The sequence below is a fragment of the Podarcis melisellensis genome (assembly GCF_964234715.1).
Source record: "Podarcis melisellensis genome assembly, chromosome: 8".
Lineage (NCBI taxonomy): Eukaryota > Metazoa > Chordata > Lepidosauria > Squamata > Lacertidae > Podarcis > Podarcis melisellensis.
The window spans coordinates 79,285,293-79,312,201 of record NC_138540.1 but is presented as its reverse complement, the minus strand read 5'-3'; the positions used below and the strand labels follow the sequence as shown (position 1 = coordinate 79,312,201).

Below are 26,909 nucleotides of genomic sequence, written 5' to 3'. Positions count from 1 at the left end.
GGTAAGTGGTGTTTGGAAATTGCCGGGTAAGCAAGCTACAATTACTTCCTTCTTCCAGCCTATTGCCCCCCCTCGCCGCATGCATTCCCAGTGGATTCTGCTGTGCTGGTTCCGCAAGGCCCGGCATGACTCGAAGGGGTGACCAGGAGATCACTTACTTTCTTATCCTGGAATGTAGCTGGCATTAAACCTAAGCTGATGGACCCATCCTTCGTCGCCTACATAAAAGGCAGTCGTATTCTTTTACTGCAAGAGACCTGGGCTTGTGAGGGCTTCTCCTTATCAGGGTATAAGGGCTTCTATCTGAATGCACAACAGAATTCACTATCACCTGGTAGACCACAAGGTGGGTTGGCTACCTTAGTTTCTTTGGCCTTAAATCTGCAGGTGGAACAAATCGACATCCAGTCGTCATCCATGCTGGGTGTAAAGCTACAAACAGCGGAGGAAGTGTTCGTGGTGATTAATGTTTATTTGCACCCAACCTACAAGAAAAACCTGGTGGACCAAAGATGGAGGGGAATTCAACTGACTCTTGAAACTCTCCTAGAGAAATATCCTGAAGCCACCTTTCTAGTTGCAGGAGATTTCAATGGCCGATTGTCTCACTCTGATAAATCATTATTTGCTAAATATAATAAATATCCCCCACTACCCATTTTAACCTCAGACCTTTTACCCAGGAACTTTAAAGACAGTGTTGCTACATACACAGGTTTTAAATGTAGACAAACTTTCATGGCTCTTAATTTTCACCTTCTAAACGGAGCTCTCAGTTCTGATTACCCTGCCAAATTTACTTTCTGGTCAGGCTCCCAAGCCTCTACCATAGATTTTATTTGGACATCTGTAGACCTAATTCCCAAAATTTCCAACTTTAGGGTGGTAACGAGGCTGGAAAGTGACCATTTTCCATTAGAACTCTCTCTGACCCTGGATGGAGAATTGGCTACCTATTCCTGTGTGCCTATTACAAATAACCAGCTTCAGATGAGGCCCACTGCCTTAAAATGGACCGACAATTTGGCTCAATGGATAAATGAACTCCTTTGGTCTGACCAACTGCAAGAGACAAGGGACTCCCTTGTCCAGGTAGTTGAGCCACTGCCAATATATGACAATTTAGTAGAACTGCTAAAACCTTCGTTGGCTAAGGCCTTGGTAATGAATAGTAACCATTTCTCACATAAAAAGTGGTTTGACGAGGAATGTAGACACTTCAAGAACAACCTATATAATGAATTCTTGGCATATAGGGCATCAAATGACCCCGCTCCTAGCAGTCACCTTATGAACCTCAAGAGAAGGTATAAAGCACTATTAAAGGAAAAGAAGCTTGCGGCAGAAAGAAATGATTGGAATAACCTTCTAAAAGCTGCAGGAAATAGAAATCCCTCCTCCTTTTGGCACCAAATTTCTCAATACCTGGGTAGACCGTGGTCAAGGATAGAACCCCAAATTTCAGCTGACACCTGGGAAAGCTTCTTCTCTGATTTATATGCAGCTCACGCTGCCAGCGGAGGAAGGATAGAATTGGCCCCCTTGCCTGAGTGGGATCCTGTTACCTGCTCTGAAGTGGAAACACTTATAGGTCAATTTGAGCCGGGCAAGGCACCTGGAGACAATCTTATTTCCATAGATGTTATTAAAGCCTATAAGGATTAGTGGTGTCCACCCCTAGCAGCTCTTTTTACTTATATAAACAAAACAGCACAATTTCCTCCAAGCTGGAACTCTGCACTGATTGTGTTAATTCACAAGAAAGGGCCGTGCACAGACCCGGCTAATTTTAGACCAATTAGCCTGCTAAATGTTATCGGGAAGATCTATTCAAGATTTCTACTTAACAAATTAACGACCTGGATGGAAAGCAACAATATCATCGCAGAGGAACAGGCGGGTTTCCGCCCTGGAAGATCAACAACAGACCAAATCTTAATCCTAAATCACTTGGCCACCAAGTACGCTGACAATGGCCTAAAAGCCCTCCACGTCGCCTTTATAGACTTTAAGCAGGCCTTTGATCTAATTCCCAGGAACCAGCTATGTGCAAAATTGGTAGCGACATCTATCGACTGCCGCCTTCTCCTGCTGATTATTAATTTGCATACAAATACCTTCCTGAGGATTAGGCTAGATAGCAAGGGGCTAGTCTCCAATCCGGTTGCCAGCACTAGAGGGGTAAGACAGGGCTGTTTGCTTGCCCCTGCTCTGTTTAATTTCTATATTAATTCGCTAGTGGTGCATATGGCAAATGCTGATTTCCATCCACCAAAACTGGCAGGACGAGCCTTGAATGTCCTACTGTATGCGGACGATGCCGCCCTATTAGCTACCTCCCCCATCGGATTAAGGAGGATGCTTCGAGCTCTTCATGAATATGAGACCCAACACGAGCTCCAACTAAATTATGCCAAGACCAAAATAATGGTCTTTGCTGCTCGACTGAAACCTAATTTATGGTCAATTAATGGTATTCCTTTAGAGCAGGTCAGTTGCTTCAAATACCTGGGTCAGGTTGTAAGATCAAATAGGTCCTTCTTGGCACACAGAGAATACATAGCCTCAAACGCATTGAAAGCAGCCTTGGTGATTAGAACCCTGTACTCCAAGAAACAGGCACAAACTGTCAAAGTTGCCGTGCGACTCTTTAAAATGAAAGTCCTCCCTCTTCTGCTGGTGGCCATTGCCTTGGGCTCACGTAGGGACTATGAAAAATTGGAATCTATCCAAACCCAATTCCTCAGGGCCATACTCAGGATCCCCCCCTCCGTGGCAGGTGCGATCATGAGATTGGAAACCGGTTGTCAAGCCTTTAGGTATGTGGCCCTGAAAGTGAAGTTATGGCTATGGCTCAAGCTCTGTTTCAGACCGGTGGGTTTGTCCCCCTTGATTCTGAGGGATAACTTTAAATCTCCATGGGAAGGGCAGATAGTGGAGGAAGTGCAGAAGTGCGAGTTGTCCTCCCTTTATATAGAGTCCATGACGTATAGCCACACAAAGGCGGTGATCGCCCAAAGATTAAGGGATATTGCCAGACAGGAGGACATAGCCTGTGTGAAACCTGGGTTGTTTCTGGGGGAGCAGATGTATCGGGCTGCTCCAGCTCGCTACCTGGCGGATATCCACTACGTGGAATACCGCAGACTATTTACTGTGGCTAAGCTGAATGTTCTTGACTCGGCGGTTCTGAAGGGAAGATATGGAGGAGTCCCATATGACCAGAGATTATGCCATTGTGCGTTGGGTGAGGTAGAATCCACAGAGCACATTTTACTGAGCTGTCCCTTCTACAACGATTTAAGACAGTATCTTATAACTCCATACTTACCCCAGCTCAGTCCCTGACAAAGAGGAAAGCAGACAGCATATCTGCTAAATACGTCTTCTAGGAAAACAACTTTGTCAGTGGCTAAATTCCTTTTCCTGGCACTCAAGTGTCAGAAATGTATAACTGAATGCTTTGATGTGGGTTATCTGTGAGAGGTTTAGTACTGTGGCCCTACCTTATTTATGTACCCCTATGATGTTTTAGTTTATAATTCTGTATTGTGTTTTATCTCTGACTATCGGTCGAATAAAGGAAATTGATTGATGGTTTCCCTTGTGGTACAGTAATAAAATGCACGGTGACTTGGATCCCCTCACTCCCATTAAATGCAGTTGCATTTGGGGTAAATCAATCTCTCCCCCCTTCCCAGAGCTCCAAGGACATTTCCCCCCTTTAACCTGTGGCACCCACAATTTCACCACCCAGGAAGTGAAGCCCCATCAGGTGACACCATAATTCAAAGCTCAGCAGTGAAATTGGATTAGATTTCCAGAAGTCCAGGCAATTTTGCCAGATTTCTCTGATAGTTAGAATCATGAATTTATTTATTTTTGGTAAGGGGAGACAAGTGTCTGTCCAGTTTCCTTTGTTGTACAGTAATAAAATGCACAGTGACTCATGATCTCCATTTCCTCTGTCCCATTAAATTCACTTGTTTGGGGTACAGAATTGGTCCACTTGCTCTTTATAAATAAGTTGGTTAGAGATAAGAGAGTCCCATGGACTGCAAAAAGATCAAACCTATCCATTCTGTTTTGTTTTTTTAATTTTTTTAAAAATAATATTTATTCAAGTTTTAAAGGTTACAAAAGGAAAAATGAAAAAACACCAAATTAAGCAAAAATTGGCAATACATCACAATAAATAAAAACAAACAAAAAACAAACAAAAAAACAGAAAAATACAAACAATTAAAAAACAAATCAAATTATCCCATAACTTATCTTTCTTATCCCATAACTTATCTTTCATTTGCTTGTTTCCTTGACCTCCTCACACCTCCCTTTTTTGTATTCTAGTTCAGTTAGATATTTCAGCAAATCCTTTCCATCTTTGTTTTTATCCTAATAATTTATCTTAATATACTGTAATTTTACATTCTCTTCTTTCACCAATTAACAATCCATTTTTACTTAGTCCTTTATAACATTTCTGCTAAAACCACATAACTTCATTCTAGCATCCTTCTAACATTCCTTAATTTTATAATGTTTCTGTAAGTAAACTTTAAATTTCTTCCAATCTTCTTCCACCGACTCCATTCTGAAGAAATCAGCCCTGAGTGCTCACTGGAAGGACAGATCATGAAGCTGAGGCTCCAATACTTTGGCCACCTCATGAGAAGAGAAGGCTCCCTGGAAAAGGCTCTGATGCTGGGAAAGATTTAGGGCAGAAGGAGAAGGGGACAACAGAGGACGAGATGGTTGGATAGTGTTATCGAAACAACCAGCATGAGTTTGACCAAACTGCAGGAGGCAGTGGAAGACAGGAGTGCCTGGGGTGCTCTGGTCCAGGGGGTCATGAAGAGTCAGACACAACTAAACAACAACAGAGTTAAGAGCAGGTGGGGGGGATTGCATGTCTGTGTCCAGAGGAGCTGGCCGATTTTAGGGACTATCTTTTACTGGGGCTGGATATACAGTAGCACAGCTCCACGTCCTTTGCTTTTGTTTCACTTGTGATGCTGATAAAAGTCAAAGACAGTGTGAATGATGTGTATTTCGCATTTGGACAATGAGAAAGGGAGAGTGGCAGCATCACAGATGTATATATTGGTGTAATATATAATGTTGCTATATAATTTACTGTCAGCTTAGATTCTTCACATTGTTTCTTCTAAGAAGAATGGGACTCCCAGATGTTGGTAATCACAATGGAGGGGGTGGGGAGAGTGACATTGGACTCATGTCCTCTTCCTTCACCATCTTTTTCTTCATTTTATAAGTTAATTATTATAAGGTGATGTATCGATGTTATTTAACTCTAAAGAGCTTAGATCGAACATATAAGAATGTACCAAAAAAATGTTGGAAATGTAAGAATTGCAAGGGGTCATTCTGTCACATGTGGTAGACCTGTAGGATGGCTAAGGTATTTTGGGGCATGATATATAATGGGGGGGGGGAATCAAACTGACTTTTCCACGAGTCCAGAACCCTTCTGGCAGGGGATATTGGTCAGCAAAATTCCAACTCTGTTTATGTATCCAGCTGTATTCATGTATGCAGGTACAGTGGCAAAGGATCTTTATGCTCAGAAGTGGAAAGTTGTGAGAATAACCTGAAAAGAAGAATGAATGGTGAAAGCCTTAGAACTGGATTTTAATATTCTGCTGGAAGCCACCCAGAGTGGCTGGGGAAACCCAGCCAGATGGGCGGAGTATAAATAATATATTTATTTTATTATTATTATTATTATTATTATTATTATTATTATTATTATTATTATTATTAGCAGAGATGGCAAAGGTAAAGGAGGAGAGGTTTCTACAGCTGAGACCCTTCTCCACATAATGGCCACTTTCAAAAAAAATTCTGGCCATGTGTCCCTCTTTTGCTGAGATAGTGGCACTGGTTGCCAATTTTCTTCCAGGTCACATTCAAGGTGCTTATGTTTATTTCCACAGATCCCTGAGCAATGTGAGCCCAAGGTGCCTTGAGGAGTATGCAATCCCTTATGCTACACCTCAAGCAGTGAGATCCTTTGATTGGGGCAATTCTTGTAGCTCCCTAATCATCTGAGGTTTAGTCAGCCTTCAGTTCATAGGAAGCCTTTAGTGCAACAGGACAGAGAGAAGCTTTTATTCCATTTTCATAACACTAGAATTTGTGGGCAGCCAATGGCAGTGAATGTTGGAAGATCTGAGAAAGATGGAAGAAAGTGCTGCTTGAAATAGCACATAGTTAAACTCTGGAATTTGCTCTCAGGAAGTAAAGATGGGCAGCAACTGGGATGTGTTTGATTGAGGATTAGAAGAAAATAATGGAGGATAAGGCTAACAATGCCTACTAACCAAGATGGCCATGTTCTTCCTCAAGTGTTGGAGACAGTATTCCTGTGAATGTCAGTTGGTGGGAATCACAAGCGGGGGGACGGGATGGGGACAACTGGTGTTGCTGTCCAGTCCTGCTTTGAGGCTTTGCACAGGCATCTTGCTGGCCATTGCGACAACAGGGTTCTGTAACAGCTGGACTGGTTCAGCAGGCTGGTGCAAGCAGTGCCAGTTGAAGCTTGAGGGAAATCTAACATTAGCACAAATCTTGATTGCCTCAAAGTGGAAAGGGATGCTTTGGTGGGGGTTACGGAGCATGGCTGCTGTGGTGAAATGGGATGCACTACCCCTGACAACAAGGGAGCACAAAGTGGACACAATTAAATTTGACATGGAAGGCTGGCCAGGGATTTCAAACCTGAAATCTAGCTCCCATCCCCAAGCACTATTATTTCCCCCAACAAAGGTTGCATTTGGATAAGTGATACAACACACATTATTTGCCATATATATTTATTTTGGACATGATTCAATGACTTCATTTGCACATGAAAGTCAAATACAGCCTGTCTTTGAGGAGGAGCTTCTAGACTTCTAGAAAGAAAGCCTGGGTCTCCTCAGGCTGAGACCTCCCCTGCTTCAACCACTGGGCCGCCAATTTCCATAAATGGGGGCTTTTCTTGGCGGTGGAGGTTTGCCTTCCCTCAGCTACAGCTCATTGGCATCATTTTCCGTTGCTTCAGTGCACTCTAATTGAGTGATCTCATATCCCAATGATTTAAGATAAGTCACCAGCATCCCCTGACCGTAGTCACACATACTAGCTGTTGCACAGCCTCGGAGAGCACCCGTCAGCGTGGTTTCCCCTGTTGGAAAAAAACCACATACATATTTTTGAAATCCAAAACCCTCTCCCTCAAACAGAAGGGTGGGCAACTCCCTCAAACAGAAGTGCCAGAGAAAGAGAGAGAGTCCTGGAGGAATGCCTTTGGCTCCTGGGCCTGTGGGTCTCCATCCTGCCCCAACCGATTTAAAGTGCAAATTTTAAGATGTATTTTTATTTAACAAAATCTATATACTGCTTGCTTGCAGTAAAAACTGCTAAGGGTTTACAAGAAATATTTACATTAGCAATAAAGCAGTTAAAATCATTAAAACATTTAAAACTCAATCGAATGAACAGCAAAAGGGAATAGAGCATGTCCCTATATGAATAGGCTTTTAAGGTTTTGCTGGGGAAAAAATGGGATAAACTGGTGCAGGGTTCCAAGCAAGAACCCCAGAAATCACTAGCCCTTCCCTGTATTTTCCTCCTCCCACCTCCCTGTCCACACATCTCTCCTCCTTGGGCTCTTGCCCATCCCAGACACTCTGTGAGGGCAACGTGGGTCTCCTAATAACTTTCAGCACCCTTAATAAACAAAGTATTCTAGCGTCTTTTAGCAGAAACCATGACTGCTCAAAGTAGCATGATACTTCCTCAAAGATGGGGCCCTAGTTGCACTCCATCATACAAGACTCACCAAACTTCACGAGACCACCAGCGTAGAAGCATTGGTCCTCCTCATTTCTGCAGCTGACGGTCTTATTGCTCTCACACTCATCTGTCAAGATGGTGAGGCAACTCGGGCACTTCAGTCCATTGAGCTCCCTCGTCTCACTCTCAGGCACTGGAAAACAATCACCACACCAGCATTGCAATTAGTCAATGTATTTCTTTTGCAGATGCAAACCACAACGTGCTGTATGTGAGTGGTGGGAATTATGCTTCCCCTTCCAAGATGGATGCGTACCACCTTCCAACACTTCTCCAAGTGGAGTGCTTCAGCCATGCTCCATTCATCCAGGGCTACATTAATGCATGGTGCAAGAGATTTCTGACTGGGGCCACATTCACAGCATACATTTCAAGCAAAGGGATACCACTTTAAGCAATTCGGCTTAGTACTGAGCAGCATTGGGGGGCATTCTGAGAGATAAAATGGTAGCTACGAATGGACACAAATGATGATAAAAGTCTACAAAATGGCCCTCTTCCTGAGAGCGGGAAAGAGAAAGAATACTTTTAGTAGTTTTATCCTTAAAAAATCACTTCTGGAAAACATGTGCTTAGTTTTGGTAAAATAATGATTTTACCTAAGAAGAAATGGTAGCTAATAAGAACTACTGTGTGGGGTTTGTTTGTTAATCCATAGCTCTGTGAGGGGAATCAGGGTTTCCCAATTAATTCTCAGCACCCTTAAGAAACTACCACTCCCAGAATTCTTGGTCCTAGTGTTGTTATAGTGTTTATAATAAAAAGATACACCAGGGTGTTGGGAATACTAAGGCGAACCACAAAATGGTGCCGCCTCCCACCAAGAAGCGACGGGTGAGTGAAGGTCTACATCAGGAACAAGGGAATGTGAACATCTACATCAGGAACAAGGGTGGGAGGAGACCAGAGTTCAAATCTGTACTTGAGCCATGACACTTTCTGGGTGACCTGGGGCCAGACACTGCCCCATAGCCCGACTTATTTCAGACGGGTGTTTGAGGCTAAAATGGTGAGCAGGAGAGCCAGAAATGCCACCTCAAGCTCTTTGGACTAAGAGAGGAAAGAATGCCTGCTCTGTCGCTGGGCTGATTTATGATGTTTGTCTTCTCATTAAAGGCTGTTAGAGATTAGGATGAAGCCTGCGAACAGTCTGATTTATTATCCACACACAAGGCAACATTTTCTGCTGCTGCAGATCTCTGCTAAGAGCTGCAAAGAGAGCTCAAGTTTTTTCTATTGGCACAGGCGTCCATCGGCACAGGGGAAGTGTGCCAGGCGCCATCTTATCTCAGCAGGTCATGGAACCAGCCAAGCTTTGGAAGCTGTTGCCACGTCGTGCCTGTGTGTGTGGGAGAAGCCAGCTGGAGCTCCTGCCTAACGTTTGAGGCAGCGAAGCTTGCTGGGGAGGATCTCATCTTCAGGACCGGGTGCCAAGAGGAGCTGCTGGTGATGTGAGTAGGCTCAGCCCCGGGGGAGAAGATGGCAGATGGTCAGGAGTCATTCTCAGTCCCTTTTGAACAATTAAATGGGAGCAACTGGGAGGAGTGGTCAAGGAAGCTGAAGGCCTGGCTGGTAGCCAAGGGTCTGTGGGAGGTGACCCAAGGGCCCCCACTGCAAGCTCCAGCCGGAGCTGCAGCAGCGGTTGTTGCAGCTGCCCATGCCTCACAGAGGAAAGACCAGAAAGCCCTAGGAGCTATAGTGCTCAGTTTGGAGGGCTCACAGCTACCTTTGGTGGAGGGTCTTGAGACTGCCCAGGAGGCCTACCAGGCACTAGAGAGAGTGCACCACAGGACCACAGCTGGGGCAAAGATCCACACCACCAGAAGCTTGTTTGAGCTGAAGCTGCGTCCTGGTGATAGCATCAGACAGCATGTGACTAAGATGCTCTCTGTTTTCAACAAGCTGAGACTGTTGCAAGTCAACTTTACTGAGGAACTGAAAGTTTATATTTTGCTCAACTCTCTGGACAAAAGTTATGACAATTTGTGTCTAACTTTGGAATCGATGAATCTAGCGGATCTTACTCTGCAGTATGTGACTGGGCGTTTGTGTGATGAGGAAGAACGCCGTCTCAGAGAGGGCTGAGCTGGCGCAGGGTGCCCTGCCAGTAGCAGAGGGGGGGCCAAGCCAGAAGGCACAGTTCAGGCTTTTCCCACTCGTCGTTGCTTTGTCTGTGGGTCTGTTGAACACCTGGGTCGGTCCTGTCCAAGGAGAGCCAGAGAGGCCGGGCAGGATATCTCCAAGGTCGCTTCCCATGGCAGTCAGCCAAGTCCTCGTGGCAGCCAGCCAGGTTTCCATGGCAGCCAGTCTAGGAGAGGAGGCCAGCATGGGAATGCAAAGGGAGGATGTGACAGAGGAAGTGAGAAGGACGGTTCTTCTTATCACCTAGCTGCCTCCATGGCAACGTTGAAGGACAACTCCAGTGAGGGCAGCATGCTGCGTTGGGTCATTGACTCAGGAGCCAGCCATCACCTGATGCCATCTAGTGGCGAAATGTGGAACTGCAGGGCTGCTTCAACTGGGAAAACAGTCACTCTTGCTGATGGCTTACAGAGACAATTAACGACTGTTGGCAATGTGTTTGTTTCTTTTTTACAGGCAGAGCTGGAAGTCTATGTTGTGCCAGGAATGAAGTGTTGTCTTTTATCTGTATCTGCTCTTGTAAAGGAGGGTTATAAGGTTTGCTTTGAAAATGATGTCTGTTCTATTTCCAGGGGTGGGAAACAACTGGTCAGTGTTGCATGTCAGTACAACCTCTTTGTTCTGGAGACACCTCTGGAGGGTAAGGGGGACGCTGAGACAGCACAGGCGCAGTGTGCTAACGTTCTCATACATGATTCGTGTGCTCATTTGTGGCACCGAAGAATGTCGTATAGCTGTTGGAAATATATCCAGAAGTTGCCAGAATGCACTGAGGGTTGTAAGATAAAAGCATGTGATAAGTTCTTGGATTGTAGGGCATGCAAGAGGGCAAAGGTAAAAAGGTGCAGTTATCTCAGATCGGAGAGGGTAACCGCAAGGCCTTTTAAGCTAGTGCATACAGACCTTTGTGGACCCATGCCAGTGCCGAGTCTGGGCGGAGCCAGGTATGCGCTCACGCTGACAGATGATTTTTCTTTTCTTTTTTTTTAAAAAAATATTTATTAAAGTTTTAAAGGTTACAAAAAGAAAAAGTAAAAACACCATATTAAACAAAAACAAAACACATCACAATAAAGAAAAAGAAAAAAAGAAAACGAAGAAAACAGAAAAATAAAAACCATTAAAAAACACAGCGAATCTTCCCATAACTTATCTTTCATTTGCTTGTTTCCTTGACCTCCTCACACCTCCCTTTTTTGTATTCTAGTTCGGTTAGCTATTTCAGCAAATCCTTTCCATCTTTTCCAATTTTTGTCCTGTAATTTATCTTAATATAATGTAACTTTACTTTCCCTCCTTTCACCAATTAACAGTCTGTTTTTTCCTAATCCTTTATAACATGTCTGCTAAAACCACATAACTTCATTCCAACATCCTTCTAACATTCATTAATTTTACAATGTTTCTGTAAATAATCTTTAAATTTCTTCCAATCTTCCTCCACCGACTCTTCTCCCTGGTCTCGGATTCTGCCAGTCATTTCCACCAGTTCCATGTAGTCCATCACCTTCATCTGCCAGGTGGAATTCCTCTGACCAGGAGGAATTTGCTCTGTGGGAACCGGGTGCGAGCTTGACTGGTGTCATGTACCACCTGTAGATCATTTTCATTATATTCTCTCTTAAGGCATTACATTGCCGTGAACTTCATACCTGTGGTCCATAACTGTTCCCAGTCAGCCATCATAATATTATGTCCAACATCTTGTACCCATTTATTCATAGCTGATTTCACCGTTTCATCCTGAGTGTTCCATTTCAACAGCAAGTTATACATTCTTGACAAGGTCTTAATTTTGGGATCTAACAGTTCTGTTTCCAATTTTGATTTTTCCACCTGGAAGCCAATTTTTTTGTCCAAAAGGACTTCTGGGTTAGCGCCATCGGTAATGGCGGAATTCCTCTGACCAGGAAGAATTTGCTCTTTGGGAACCGGGTCTGGCCGCCATGGCGAAGGCAGAGACCCCTCAAAAATCACAGGCGGGTGAAGCCTGTGAATGTGGGATTCAGTGGGCACCTTTTGCGCCTCCCCTACTCACAGGGAAACCCGATTTTGGGGCTCTGGAGCGAAGTGGGGTGAGCAGCGCGGTGATGTGAATCGACTGCTTTTTCCACAGAGCGAAGTTGCACAGCCGTTGCTGGAGAGCGCTGACTTTTTCCTGTGGACAATTTGATTCTAAAAGAAACTACCCGTGAGTAGAACAAATTGGAAACTTTAAAAGGAAAAAAAAAGACTTAATTTGGTACTGAAGCGGGGAGCCATAAACAGGAAGTCCGCCTTCCGCTTTTGTAAATAGATCAAAGCAAAGAGGCTGCAAGCTAAAGTCTTGGAAAGCCGATCGGAAAGGACTAATTTTTTAACACCAAAAAATAGTGAATCCCCCCCTTGGAAGCAGGAGAAGGGGGGGAGTTTTGGACCATATATACCTGCAAGAGAGAGGGAAAGAAGCTAAAATTCCACCGCTCAGAACCTGGGAACGGGCTGCCAATAGGACAATAAGACTGCCGTACTTTGAAATGTGCATTGACTGTGAATAGACTATCCGCTGACAGCCAGCTGAATAAGAGAGATACATTGTTTTTAGCTGTCCCCCTCTTAAAAAGGAGGAAAAGTAACTGAAAATTGAAACTAACTTTCTTGCTCGAGCTGTGTTTTAAAAGGCGCCATTTTGGCTTAATACAAGTACAGATAGCAACTGTTTTCCCCTAGAGGAAGTTTCTGAAACTGTTACAAGAGTTGGATCAGGGGAAGTTTCTGAAACTGTTACAAGAGTTGGATCAGGGGAATTTTCCACTTGTAAGATAAAACTGTGTGACTGTGGGACTGACCTTGGACTTTTTAAGTGTTATGGCAGATGGGAAAGAAAAAGTAGATTCGTCACTCCCAGACAAAACAACAAGATCTGGGAAGTCTTGGAAGCGAAGAGCGTCAGCATCTGGTCCTTCTGCCTCACCTGCGGCTGTACCAACACAATCCTAACGAAGAGGAATGTCATCAGAAGAAGCTCTAGCGCTTGCATTAAGTAAGATAAATGAATCTTTGGAGCAGCTTAATAAGAAGGTAGATGCGACAAATGTGAAAGTGGATGCGACAAATGCGAAAGTGGATGCTGCAAATACTAAAACCGATTTAAATACAGACTTCCTGTCCCCAAGAGATGCCCAATCGCTGTCACTCCAGCACGTAAGCCGTGCATCACCTTCAGCTGACAACGTGAGGCAAAACCTGCAAATACCTCAACACTCTCTTGATGCCTTGCCAGGCATTCACACTGGGCTTTGTAGCCTCCCTGCTGAGTAGATTCACAGCAAACGCTATGTCTCGTCTGCTCCACTGAGAGAGATACAACAGACTCCCTAGCGCTGACTGAAACACCTCAGGGTTTTGGAACTCAGAATGCTCCCCAAGCTGACAGTCCTTCACGAAGTTGGTCTCTATGGGCGTTCTGACCCCTGCACAGTCAGACATCTGGAACGTCTCAAGCAACTGCTCAATCTTGCCTTTCTGACTGAGCAAGAAACCCCCGTTCTCAGACCTGTCTATCCTAATACCTAGATAAACCTGAACGGGACCAAGGTTTTTGAGCTTAAACTTCTTACCAAGCTCTTTGGCAAAACCTTGCACCTGTCTACCTGTCTGTGCCACGTACAGAATATCATCTACGAACACCAGAATCGCTTCTTGTGTCTCTCCTGACCCCTTCAGGTACAGGCAACTGTCTGCAAGACTCTTCCGGAAACCAAACTTTCCAGAGCTTCATTCAGGCACATGTTCCAATTTTTGGCTGACTGTTTCAAACCATAAATTGACTTGTGTAGCTTCCATACAACACCTGGCTTATTGCCCTCAAACCCTGGAGGAGGTAACATGTACAGATCCTCCTTCAGATCCTCCTTCAGATCCTCCTTCAGTTCAAATAAGCCACATCCACTTGGTGCCCTCTTTGAGCAGCTACTGCTAAAAGCACGCGCAGAGTCTCACTCTGGCACAGGAGAAGTGTGCCGGGCGCCATCTTATCTCAGCAGTTTGTAGAAGGCCTGGCCAATCCAGAGGTATCATACTGCCTTATCACTCACTGGATAACCACCTTGTTCTGGTGAGTGGGTTTGCACGTTCCTATGACTTGAGTGAGTGAAGCCGTTGGGAATCTCGTACTCCCAGCAGGAATCCTGTACTCCTAACAGGGTCACCCAAGGCGGTAAGGTTAAAGGGAAGGAGTTAGACAAAGAATGATCCAAAAAGTCCTCAACGGCAGAACAGGCGGATGATAACAAGCGGTATGTTACAACGGCTGTGAAGGTGGATAAGGGCTGTACCAGATAGGAATCTGCCGGTTCATTGTGACTACTCATACCATCGGAACAGAGCCCTACTGCGAAGATTGCGCCTTGGTCAGCATGCACTGATCTACACACATAAAACAAGTTACAGATAGGTAGCCGTGTTGGTCTGCCATAGTCAAAACAAAAAAAAAATCCTTCCAGTAGCACCTTAAAGACCAACTAAGTTAGTTCTTGGTATGAGCTTTCGTGTGCATGCACACTTCTTCAGATACCAAATTCCTTCCAGTAGCACCTTAAAGACCAACTAAGTTAGTACTTGGTATGAGCTTTCATGTGCATGCACACTTCTTCAGGTATCTGAAGGTATCTGAAGAAGTGTGCATGCACACAAAAGCTCATACCAAGAACTAACTTAGTTGGTCTTTAAGGTGCTACTGGAAGGAATTTTTTTTGTTTTGACACATAAAACAAATTCAAGTACTGGTGTCTTCCAAAAACCCATCCCAAACCGCAAAAGTCACCTGGCAATCGGCAAATGGTAACGGGGGCAGGATTATGAAATCTGGAAGCCCCTACTCATGAACCAGCACATGGGCGGTGCATACAGATTCAGTCACTCTGACCCAAGGAATGAGGCAGTTGAGCAGCTCGGAAGCTGTATCCATGACTGAGCAGCCCTTTTTAGGATCCACTCTGCTCACCCTGGAAAGGGGGAGGGGCTAGAAAAGGTGCCCTAAACATAGTCTGCCTCCCTTTCCCCCTGACTGGATGACTGCGCCCAGTGGGGTCACCACCTAGCGGTTGTAAAACACAATTGAATTTTGGAACATGGAATATACAGACTATGTCAGATAACACAGATAACGAGTGTTCTGAATGCAGAACCGCCATGAAGAATTTTTTTACTCTCAGCTGGATACCGTTCTATCAGAGATGCCTAAGGAAGATAAACTCATCCTCCTGGGTGATTTTAATGCAGGAGTTGGGCGAGATTTCAATGGGTGGCCTGGGACTATTGGGAAAGAAGGAATTGGCAACAGCAACCAGAACAGAATCTTACTTTTGACGATATGTGCAGCGCACAACCTTGTTACTACCAACACACTCTTTTGACAGAAAAATAAATTTAAAACTCCCTGGAGGCATCCTCGGTCAAACCACTGGCACCTCTTAGACCAGGGGTCTGCCACCTTTTTCAGCCATGGGTTGGTCCACCATCCCTCAGACCATGTGGTGGGCCAGACTATATTTTGAAAAAAAATATGACCGAATTCCTATGCCCCACAAACAATCCAGAGATGCATTTTAAATAAAAGGACACATTCTACTCATGTAAAAACATGCTGGTTTCTGGACCATCCACGGGCCGGATTGAGAAGGTGATTGGGCCACATCCGGCCCATGGTCCTTAGGTTGCCTGCCGCTGTCTTAGACTATGTTATTGTCTGTGCTAAAGATCGCCGTGATCTGCTCCTTACCAGAGCTATGACGAGTGCTGACGACTGCTGGACAGATCACTGACTAATACGCTCCACAATGGCTATAAATATTATACCTTAACGCAGGCTTCAAGGAAGGAAAACAAGGCACAAAATGAACACCCAAGCCCTTCAAGATCCCATTAAGTGGGATTGCTTCCAAATGACTCTTAAGGGCCATCTGCTTTCAGAATTCCCTGAAAACATCGAGGAACACTGGACCAAGCTAAAAACATCCATTATTGCAGCCTGTAAACCAAGCCACAAAGACCATCTATGGGCCAATAAATCATGGCATATGCCCCCTACACTCATCAGTCTGGTAACTTCTGTTTCAGTGTATCTGAAGAAGTGTGCATGCACATGAAAGCTCATACCAAGAACTAACCTAGTTGGTCTTTAAGGTGCTACTGGAAAGAATTTTTTTTGTTTTTACACGTCTAAAAGATACAGAAGCTATTGCCCTGTGCTGGAAAGAACATTACCAATATCTCCTTAACCGCAACTCCCCCGTAGCTGCTGAGGTCCTCTCACAAATTCTTACACAATAACTTCACAAGCTCATCAAAAAGATCCGGGAGAGAGAAGAGATCCCAGCAGACTTTAAGGATGCCAAAATTATCAATTTTTTTTTAAAAAAGGTGACAGAACTGATTGCGGAAACTATCGAGGCATCTCTCTATTAGCTGCAGGTGGCAATTTTTTTGCAAGAATCTTAGCAAACCACCTCTTAACAATATCCAAGTTGACCGTTCCTGAATCCTAAAATTGTTTTCGGCCTTCTAGGGGGACAGTGGACATGATTTTCACCGCTCAACAGCTTCAAGAAAAATGCAGAGATCAAAACCAGCCCCCGTATATGTCGTTTTTTGACCTAAGGCTTTCGACACTGTAAATCGTAATGGACTGTCCTTCTGAGAATTGGCTGCCCAGATAAATTTTTAAGCATCATATTACTCCTCCATGATAATATGACAGCAACAATCACAGATAACAATGGCTTTCAAAGTGAACCATTCACAGTGGGATCATTTGTTAAACAGGGTTGTGTTATTGCCTCAACTCTAGTCATTATTTTCATTGCCATGATCCTACACTTTGTCAAAAGAAAACTCCCCACCGGAGTAGAAATAATATATTTAACAGATGGAAAGCTCTTCAATCTGAGCAGGCTGAAAGCAAAGAGTAAGGTTACAGTAACTTTCATCATAGAGCTTCAGTATGCTAAAGACAACGTAGTGTGTGCACGCTCACAGGATGACCTCCAAACCATCCTAAATATCTTCCCAGAAGCTTACGAAAAGTTTGGCCTGTTGCTCAACATCCAAAAAAACAAAGTGCTGCACCAACAAGTACAAAATAACCCCTCTGCAGCTCCACAAATCCAACTCAATGGTGTAACGTTGGAAAATGCCAATCACTTCTCCCACCTAGGCAGTTATCTTTCCACAAGGGCTAACACTTACGCCAAAATCCAGCATCCCTGAGCTCTGCGAGTGCAGCTTTCTGTCGATTGAAGTGCAGAGTGTTTGAGGACCGGGACATTCACAGGGAAACCAAATGCTTGTTTACAAAGCTGTTGTACTACCAACCTTACTGTATGCTTGTGAAACATGGACCACTTATAAACACCATGTCAGGGGCTCAGGAGCAGAGGCACAGGGGAGAGAGGAAATGGAGAGCGAAGGGGAAGAATCTGAGGGCAGCGTAGGGGAGTATGACAGTGGCCCGAGAGATTCCATGAGCTTCTCCAGCGAATCAGAAGATTCCCAGAGGGGGGTGCCGATGGCTAGGGCAAGGGGGGTCCCAGGGGGGACGCTCCAGGAGCAAGGGGCCAGCAGGGACTCCCAAAGCAGCAGCTGGAGATCAGGACCAGCTTCCCCACCAGAGCGTAGTGGGGGGGAAGAGTCCCATGTATCAGGGCCAGCGTCTCCTCCAGCAGGGAGAGAAGATGAGTCAGGGCTGACCACGCTACGTTCGGAGAGTGAGGGAACGGAGGGGAAGTCAGACCCAGCTAGCCTCCCCAAAGGGGGAAGCAGTGACAGGAGCAGTGTAATGGTCAGGAGGAAGGTTGCCAGCTGGGCGCGCGCGCCAAGTTCAAATGTACAGGCGCGCGGGACAGCAGAAAGCCAGGATTGGGAACCAGGTCCTAAAGCCCGCTGGAGACAGGGGGAAGAATCAGGGGACTCAGCGTCAGAAGAGTCCAGAAAGGGCAAAACCCCAGCGGACAGGCGGACCCAGAGGAGGAAGGAGCAAAGGAAGAGGTGGAGCAAGCCTAGAGTCTTAAACTGGTGTCTGGGGGGAGGAGATTCAGACGGAGCTTCAGCGGTCTAGAGTTTGAGACGTAGGGCTGCGCGCCGCGGCTTTGAAATCAAAACTGAACTTCAATAAAGACCTTTGTAAATAGTAACGAACTGGCGTTGGTCCTTTGTGAGCTGGGACCTCGGGCAGCTCTGACACACCATCTCCAACTCCTCGAAAGATTTCATCAACGGTGTCTCTGAAAATTGTTACACATCACTTGGGAAGACAGGCGAACTAATATCAGTGTACTGGAAGAAGCAAATATCACCATTGTTTAAGCAATGATTTTTCAACATCATCTTTGTTGGACTGGTCATGTTGTGCAGATGCCTGATGATCGTCTTCCAAAGTAACTACTCTATTCTGAACTTAAAAATGCCTCAAGGCAAATCTTTTAAAATGAATTTTAAACACCGACAACAGGGAAACCCTGGCCTGCGAGCGCTTCAATTGGAGAACAGCCTTTACCAAAGGTGTCATGGGCTTTGAAGACACTCGAACTCAGGATGTAAGGGAGAAACGTGCTAAGAGGAAGGTATGCTTGGATATCCACACCGTGATTAACTCCCGCCCAGAAACCAATGTCCCCACTGTGGAAGGACGTGTGGTTCCAGAATTGGCCTCCACAGTCACTTACGGACTCATTGTTAAAACCGTGTTTATGAAAGACAATCTTACTTGGCTACGAGTGATCGCCAAAGAAGAAGAAGAATCATACTGCCTTACCAGTCGCACTGCCTGGTGTGCTGTTATTCCTATCTTCCTCTGCACCTGAGGGTCTCAGTATGCAATTCATGGTAGCTCACTAAGCCAGGCTCCAGCTGAGTGCAGCTTCCAGCTTTGGGGTTCTTGGTTCAAATCCCAACCCCAGCTTCTGTCTCTAGTTTGAAAAGGATGGTGATACAGGCCTGTGTCAGCAGCTGGTGTACGCCAGGAGCCTAGCTGGGACTTAAACATGGAACGTTCATATTAATTGTTTCAGTTAGGGCCACATTTCCTTCTAGGCAAGCTTCTCAGGGCCACATGCCAGTGGCTGGGCCTGTTGCGAAAGTGAGTGGAGCAACAAATGTAATTCCCCCCCTTTTTTTTAGCTAATGGGGCCTCCCGCTGCCGCCGTGCTGCCGGAGCACGATTTCTGTTCTCATCCTGAAGCAAAGTTCTTAAACTGAAGCACTATTTCTGGGTTAGCGGAGTGTGTAACCTGAAGCGTATGTAACCTGAAGTGTAAGTAACCTGAGGTACCACTGTTAGAATCATAGAATCATAGAATCATAGAATCATAGAGTTGGAAGAGACCACAAGGGCCATCGAGTCCAACCCCCTGTCAAGCAGGAAACGCCATCAGAGCACTCCTGACATATGGTTGTCAAGCCTCTGCTTAAAGACCTCCAAATAAGGAGACTCCACCACACTCCTTGGCAGCAAATTCCACTGTTGAACAACTCTTACTGTCAGCAAGTTATTCCTAATCTTTAGGTGGAATCTTCTTTCTTGTAGTTTGGAACTATTGCTCCGTGTCCGCTTCTCTGGAGCAGCAGAAAACAACCTTTCTCCCTCCTCTATGTGACATCCTTTTATATATTTGAACATGGCTATCATATCACCCCTTAACCTCCTCTTCTCCAGGCTAAACATGCCCAGCTCCCTTAGCCGTTCCTCATAAGGCATCGATTCCAGGCCTTTGACCATTTTGGTTGCCCTCCTCTGGACACGTTCCAGTTTGTCAGTGTCCTTCTTGAACTGTGGTGCCCAGAACTGGACACAGTACTCCAGGTGAGGTCTGACCAGAGCAGAATACAGTGGCACTATTACTTCCCTTAATCTAGATGCTATACTCCTATTGATGCAGCCCAGAATTGCATTGGCTTTTTTAGCTGCCGCGTCACACTGTTGGCTCATGTCAAGTTTGTGGTCAACCAAGACTCCAAGATCCTTTTCACATGTACTGCTCTCAAGCCAGGTGTCACCCATCTTGTATTTGTGCCTCTCTTTTTTTGCCCAAGTGCAATACTTTACATTTCTCCCTGTTAAAATTCATCTTGTTTGTTTTGGCCCAGTTCTCTAATCTGTCAAGGTCGTTTTGAAGTGTGTTCCTGTCCTCTGGAACTGGCTGTTAGCCACCCCTCCCAGTTTGGTGTCATCTGCAAATTTGATCAGGATGCCCTTGAGTCCATCATCCAAGTCACTGATAAAGATGTTGAATAAGACCAGGCCCAAGACAGAACCCTGTGGCACCCCACTAGTCACTCTTCTCCAGGATGGAGAGGAACCATTGATGAGCACCCTTTGGGTTCGGTCAGTCAGCCAGTTACAAATCCACTGAGTGGTAGCATAGTCAAGACCGCATTTTACCAGCTTCTTTACAAGAATATCATGGGGCGCCTTGTCAAATGCCTTGCTGAAATCAAGGTAGGCTACATCCACTGTGTTCCCTTCATCTATCAGGCTTGTAATTCTGTCAAAAAACAAGATCAGGTTAGTCTGACATGACTTATTTTTCAGAAATCCATGCTGACTATTGGTGATCACAGCATTCCTTTCTAGGTGCTCACAGACTGTTTGCTTAATGATCTGCTCCAGAATCATCCCTGGTATTGATGTCAGACTGACTGGGCGGTAATTATTTGGGTTCTCTCTTTCCACCTTTTTGAAAATAGGGACAACATTTGCCCTCCTCCAGTCTGCCGGGACTTTGCCTGTTCTCCAGGAATTCTCAAAGATGACTGCCAGTGGTTCTGAGATCACATCTGCCAGTTCTTTTAATACTCTTGGATGCAGTTCATCTGGCCCTGGAGACTTGAATACATCTAAACTAGCCAAGTATTCTTGTACTATCTCCTTAGTTATTCTGGGCTGTGTTTCCTCTGCTGAATTATTTGCTCCAAATTCTTCAGGTCGGGCATTGCTTTCTTTATTGGAGAAGACTGAGGCAAAGAAGGCATTGAGGAGTTCAGCCCTTTCTGTGTCCCCTGTTTGCATTTCACCATCTTCTCCTCTGAGTTAGTGTTCCTCTATAATATGTAATTAAGGATCACTGGAGTCCATTGCATCTAATAGATCTTAATTAGCATTTGCTATAACCTGAAGATATCAATTCCCTGAATGCAAACCTCAAAGAAATCAATTCCCTCCCACACAAGAAGGACAGATGCCTCTCCCGCTAAAAATATCTCTACAAATGCAAATGCATCAAGGAAAGTGGGTTGGTCTAGGTTTGGGGGCTAGAACTCTGGGAAACCAATGAGCCAGTGACGTGTAGTGGTTAGAGGGCTGGACTATAGAATCTAGGAGACCAGGGTTCAAATTCCACTGTAGCCATGACACTTGCTGAGTGGCCTGGGGCCAGGAACCATCTCTCAACGTAACCTATTTTACTGGATTTTTTTAAGGCTAAAATGGTGAGCAGGAGCTCAAGCTTTTTGGAGGAAAGCATAGGAAGTAAATACCAGAAGCTGCTGCAGGAGAGAAACTGTGAGTAACATTATGGGAGGGGTGTTTCTAGCACTAAGGTAAAACTGTTATGCTTTCTTGTAATTTTTGCTAATAGATGCTGTATGTTATTCAGGTAATATTATTGTGATTTTGGGTTTTGTTCTATTAGTTCCCGCCACCCCCATACTATGGCTCCAATGCTTCCCTGCTCGTTCCCACTGTAAATGGTTCCTCCCTGTCCCACCAGTCTGAATCAGGTTTGAAATGTTCTTTCCTAGTGTCACCCTCAGGCGCCTCCTGGAGTGACTGGCTGCCACCACTCCTCCTTGTCTACCCAGTCCCTGACATCAGGATACTGCTCAAAACTTGTTTGTCTTTCTTTGACCTCTCTCATTACTTGAGTTTTGTGAGACCATATTTCCTGATGATGATACTTACTTTCAGGAGGTCCACTGTTGCACATATCTGTCTTGCAGCAGGAGATCTTGCTGTGGATGTACATTGAAGAGGTTATGGAGGCACTGGAATAGTCTGCATCACACAACTCTGTATCGATGCAGGACTTGAGAATCATATTTGACCCCAAAAGTGCTATAAAAGAAAGAATTGGAAAAGGAAATAACTAGACCTGGAGATAGGGCTGGCCCACCCATGAGGAAAGGATTGATGGCCATCTTATGTGGCAGGATCCAGAGGGGCAGGGGATCTGACCACCAAGAAAAGCATTGCCTGATGCTGCTACCTTCGGTATGAGGGGCAGACCGTGATGACAGCTTCACTCAGTAGTAAATCGGTGGTGGAAACCCCGCCTGTCCTGAGTACTTCTGCCTCCAGCACCCAGCAGAAAAACAGCCTCCCTGTTTTTCGTGGCAGGGACCTTGGAGCTCCTTTCTTTTTCTTTTTTAATATAATGTTTATTAAAATTTCTTTTTTTGCTTTATAACAACCAAATAAAATTTCTTCATCTCATATATCTTTGCTCAAATTGAGCTTTGACTTCCTCCCATCCCCCTCCCTGAATTTCATATGCAATCACTTTTATCTTCACATCTCTAAATCACCCTACTTACCTTATCTCCATTCCTAAAAGACAGGTATCAAATCATAACCTGCCCTTTTCAAACAGTTCGTTGTGCTGGTTTCGGATTTCCCCCGTCAGTCTCGCCACTGAAAAAGGCTGCCAGGTGGCAGCCAAGGTTCCTTCAAACTTCTCCATTGAGAGGTGGGCAGCCGTGCCCCCTCAACAGGAAAGGGTGACATGGCTCGCAGTTCCCCTGCTTAGAAGCAGAGATACCGCTCCTACTTGTGTGCAAGCAGGAGTGGGGGTGGGGCTCTTGCAGCTAGGGCGGGGGAGCACTTTAACAGAGCCCCCGTCCCACTACTTGCTTATGTGAGCCAGTGGCAGGTTGGGGTTTCCGCAAAACTGCTTGGCTGAGGCAAGGGCAGTGGTGTGCTCTTAACCCAAGCAGTTTAAGGAGGGAGGGAGGGAGGAAGGGAGGAACAAGATGTATAAGCCTTGTCCATGCAGCTTTTTTCTCTCACTGCAAGTATATGGGACAGACCACGATGATGATTTCACATCGTTGATGAAACTGCCACCCCTCCTGAGTCCCTCTGCCTCCAGCTCCAGGCTGCTGCTTGTTTAGTTTTTCCTCAGTGTGCTGGGTGCTGGAGGCAGAGGGACTCTGGATCGGAGGGGTTTCCCCAACAACTTACTGCTGAGTGAAGCTGTCATCACGGTCTGCCCCTCATACCGGTCCTGGGGCGATATATCAATAAATCGCCCAGCCTAATCTTCAGTCACCCTTTCTTCTGGGTCGGCGGGGTGGGGAACATTTCATGGTTTGCCTCAGGTATCCAATTGTGTTGAGCTGGCCCTGCTTGGAGCAGAAAGAGAGTTCTCCAGTTTTATCTATTTATTGAATGTGTCAGGACAGGAGAACCTTTGGCTGTCCCGAGGTTTCTACCACCCTTCTCCTTATTGAGTGGGATCAGTTCAGGAGGCTTCATGGGAAGCAATTAATGAATGAAATAAGTTTTGTGGCTGCCATGGTGGATGATAGAGTGGATAAAAATCAATAAAAATCAAAATAATCAGATTAAATTTAAATCAGATTTTTTTATTTAAATCAGATTTCTTTAATTTAAATTGGTTTTTTGGAGGATTCCCCCCCCCCAAAGATAGTTTTCTATTTAAGTTATATTATAGTCCAAAGACTATCCTCATCAGGAAATAAGGATTTGTTTTAAGCTTTTCATGTGTGCTAGAACTCCCTCTAAGGTTTTTCTAAAAAAATAGTTTAATCACATCAGTTAACAAACATGGATACATGTGCTATAATGTTATTGTTTTAGTTAAATAAATTATTTAAATTATTATTAATGAAAGGATTATTTTTTCTCCTTCCAATAAAATACAGCAGAAAAGAAGTCCAAATATAAACAGTTAATTTATTAAACCTCACAAAATTTTTATAAGTATCTGTCAATGTATTTCTAATAGTATAACCAAATCAGTAATTTTTGATATAACTTTAAAAACTACTCTGAAAATTTATTATTCCAAAAATGAAACTTTCATCTAGTTGTAAATATTAAGATTATACCAGCAGGAATGAGTCTTTATGTAAAAAAAGTTTTAAATCAAGTTTTACTGACTAGTGTTTTAAATTGTGATTTAAAGCAAATCCTCCCTGTAAGTGGACCAATGAGAGTCGATGCTGGAGCTCATAAAGGGAGCATGTACCACAGACAATTAGAAAGGGGCAATATGTCAGTGTCAGTTTCTCTTGGTTTCTTATTTTAAATTCATTTCTCCACATTTTCATATCAGTTTCCAACTCCCCCCCCCATCAACATTTAGTGTGAATGTTATTTTCACTCTTAGGCCCTATCTGCAGGGTCATACTGATTTAAGCAGTCATGGTTTCCCCCCTGGGGGTGGGGGGAAGGGCGGGGGGATATTTGTTGACCATCTTGGCTGTGAATCCTGGTGGACTAGCTCTCTACCTTGCAGGTCATTTTTCACTTGGCCTGGGAAATGGGAACCACACAGACTGACTCCAACTACATAAGCTGAGGCTGCTGAACGGACACTTGGGTTGGGGTATTGTTTGGCTTGTTTTGTTGCTGTTACTGATATCCATCTTTGCTATCTTTATTTTTAGCTCTTCTTATGAATTAGGTGACTGTTGATTGACTTGGTTTAGGTTCATATATGCACACCCAACCCTAGTCTGTGCTTTTGTCTACTGATTACATGGCCGGACAACTGAATTGCAAAAATGGGAGAAGGGCAGATACTGAAGGATGGCTTTGTTTTGCTCTGCCAGTTGAGTAAACGCACCTTTAAATATGAACTGACTTGAATTTCTTTCTTGCTCCTACAGGCAATGCAGAGGCTAGAATACTACTTTTTAAAAAGTCATGTTCCGTGGCTTGTGGCTAAGATATGGCCTTCGAAAGTGAGTCTGGGGGTTTACGTTTTGGTGATCAAAGAGGTTGAAAGTTCTTCTCACTTACACAGTTTGCCAACTCCAAGGGCAGACATGCAGGACTGGTCACTGGACTCGTCACACTCCTCAGTGGTGGCATTTTTGCAATCTTTTCCTTGACCGAAACAAGACTCACATGTCAGAGATGCCACTGCAGACAGGGGAAAAATGGGTTTAGAAAACTTTAGTAGAAGGATAGGTCTGCGTCAAGGTACATGAACACAACACTTTCTGCTACAAACTCTATCTTACAAGAGTCAGCAAAGGCCACCGACTTGGATAACTTCAAAAGCGAACTAGATAAATACATGGCAACATTGGAAGCACTATTTGAATACTAGTTTCTGGAAACTAGTATATATTCCTTCTGTAGTTCTTAAACTCTGTGAAAGGGGGTGGGCCTTGCATAGACCAGAGAATGGTTGTTGAAGATGACTCCTGCAGTCTGACGGAGAGGACCAGTAGGGAAGGTGTGAGGAAACCTTTAACCCTCCTGAAGTTGTTGTACTACAACTCCCATCAGCACCAGCAAACATGACAGACTCTTGTAAGCACATCTGGTACCCCTGGAACCTGACTCCACTGAGAGATTGGAGTGGCATTTAACACCAGGAAACTAAAAGATTGCATGGGGTGGGGGCAGGATAATTCCGCTCCGAAATATGAGAAAATTTGTGCCTATACATTGTCTCCTATCCTATCATAAGTTTCTACAAATGTAAGCAACTTACTCTTTGCTTTAAATCAGGCATGGCCAAAGTCCATTTCAGGGGCCCACTGGTCAGTTTAATCCAGCCCCTGTGGCAGTTTATTTTCCAGGGGTAAAATCCTGAAGAAACCTCAACAACTTCAGTCCTAAAAAATGCTCAACAACTTTGGTTGGCCCCCACAGCTTTTCTCTTAATCAAATCTGGCCCTCTTTGAAAAATGTTTGGACACCACTTCTTTAAATTTAAGCTAGGATTCTGGTTTATTGAAGAGTGAACTACTGCCTCTTTTGCTCCCCCAATGTACTTGGGGATGCATTTGGTAAAATAAATATTATTGAGAACAAAGTTTCAGGAGGAAAGGGCAGAATTTGAGTGGACGATGAGGGAAGCAAACAGGAAAGAAGTTCAAGAAACATACTCTTTGTTGTAGATGAAACCTAGGATTCTGGTTTACCCAAGAATGGGCAAATGCCCCCATTGCTCCCCCAATGGACTTGGGGATACTGCACCTCTAAGTATGGATTTGGTTAAATAAAAACAAATATAAACATTGGGAAGAAACTATCTATGATTGAGGATCCCTTGTAGCTTGACCATATGCTTTATTCCTCTCCCTTTCAAAGGAACCACAAGTCCTTGTTCCTTTCTTCTCCTGCTTTAATGGCTGACGCCCTCCCCCTCTTAATTCCTTCCTGATGAACATGATGAACTGCCCAGCAGCTGTGGTTCTGCTCACCTGGATTCAGAAGGGTCAAGAGGAGGCAGGAGATCAGGAGTGTCTTCATCATTCTAGAGAGCTGAAGAGCCAAGAAGGAGTTCGAGAACAAGCAACTGAGGCGTAGTTGGAGGAATTTTTAGAGGATTGCAAGGAGCACTTTGCCAGCACCCAGGAACAATGGGTTCAGGACAGTGTCACAAATTTTTAGAATTCTAATCATGCTATACTATAATGTAAAGCACAGTGTTGAAAACCAATTAAATCTCTTCCCCCTTCCAGTAACTCCAAGGACACGTCCCTCCTAATCTGTTCCAGCCTCAATTTATCAACCCTGGATGTGGGGAAACGAGTCCCATCAGGTTACAGCACTGAAATTGGATTAGGTTTCTGGAAGCCAAGGCATTTTCTCTGACAGCATGAACTTTTTTGAAAGGGGGACAAATGTCTGTCCACAGTTTCCCTTGTGGTACAGTAATAAAATTAACACT

The 26,909-nt window shown here is 44.6% G+C and overlaps 1 protein-coding gene across 1 annotated transcript; it reads right to left on the bottom strand.

Annotated features, from left to right (window-relative positions):
* Positions 1–6,836: 6,836 nt before the first annotated feature.
* Positions 6,837–26,572, bottom strand: LOC309376170 (phospholipase A2 inhibitor NAI-like). Its single transcript, XM_081922405.1, has 5 exons — positions 26,440–26,572; positions 25,022–25,144; positions 21,938–22,090; positions 7,847–7,993; positions 6,837–7,189 (listed from the first exon to the last, which is right to left on the bottom strand). Exons 1-5 carry the CDS (start codon positions 26,489–26,491, stop codon positions 7,032–7,034), a joined length of 633 nt encoding a protein of 210 aa, XP_081778531.1. The 5' UTR covers positions 26,492–26,572; the 3' UTR covers positions 6,837–7,031.
* Between the last annotated feature and the right edge of the window lie 337 nt (positions 26,573–26,909).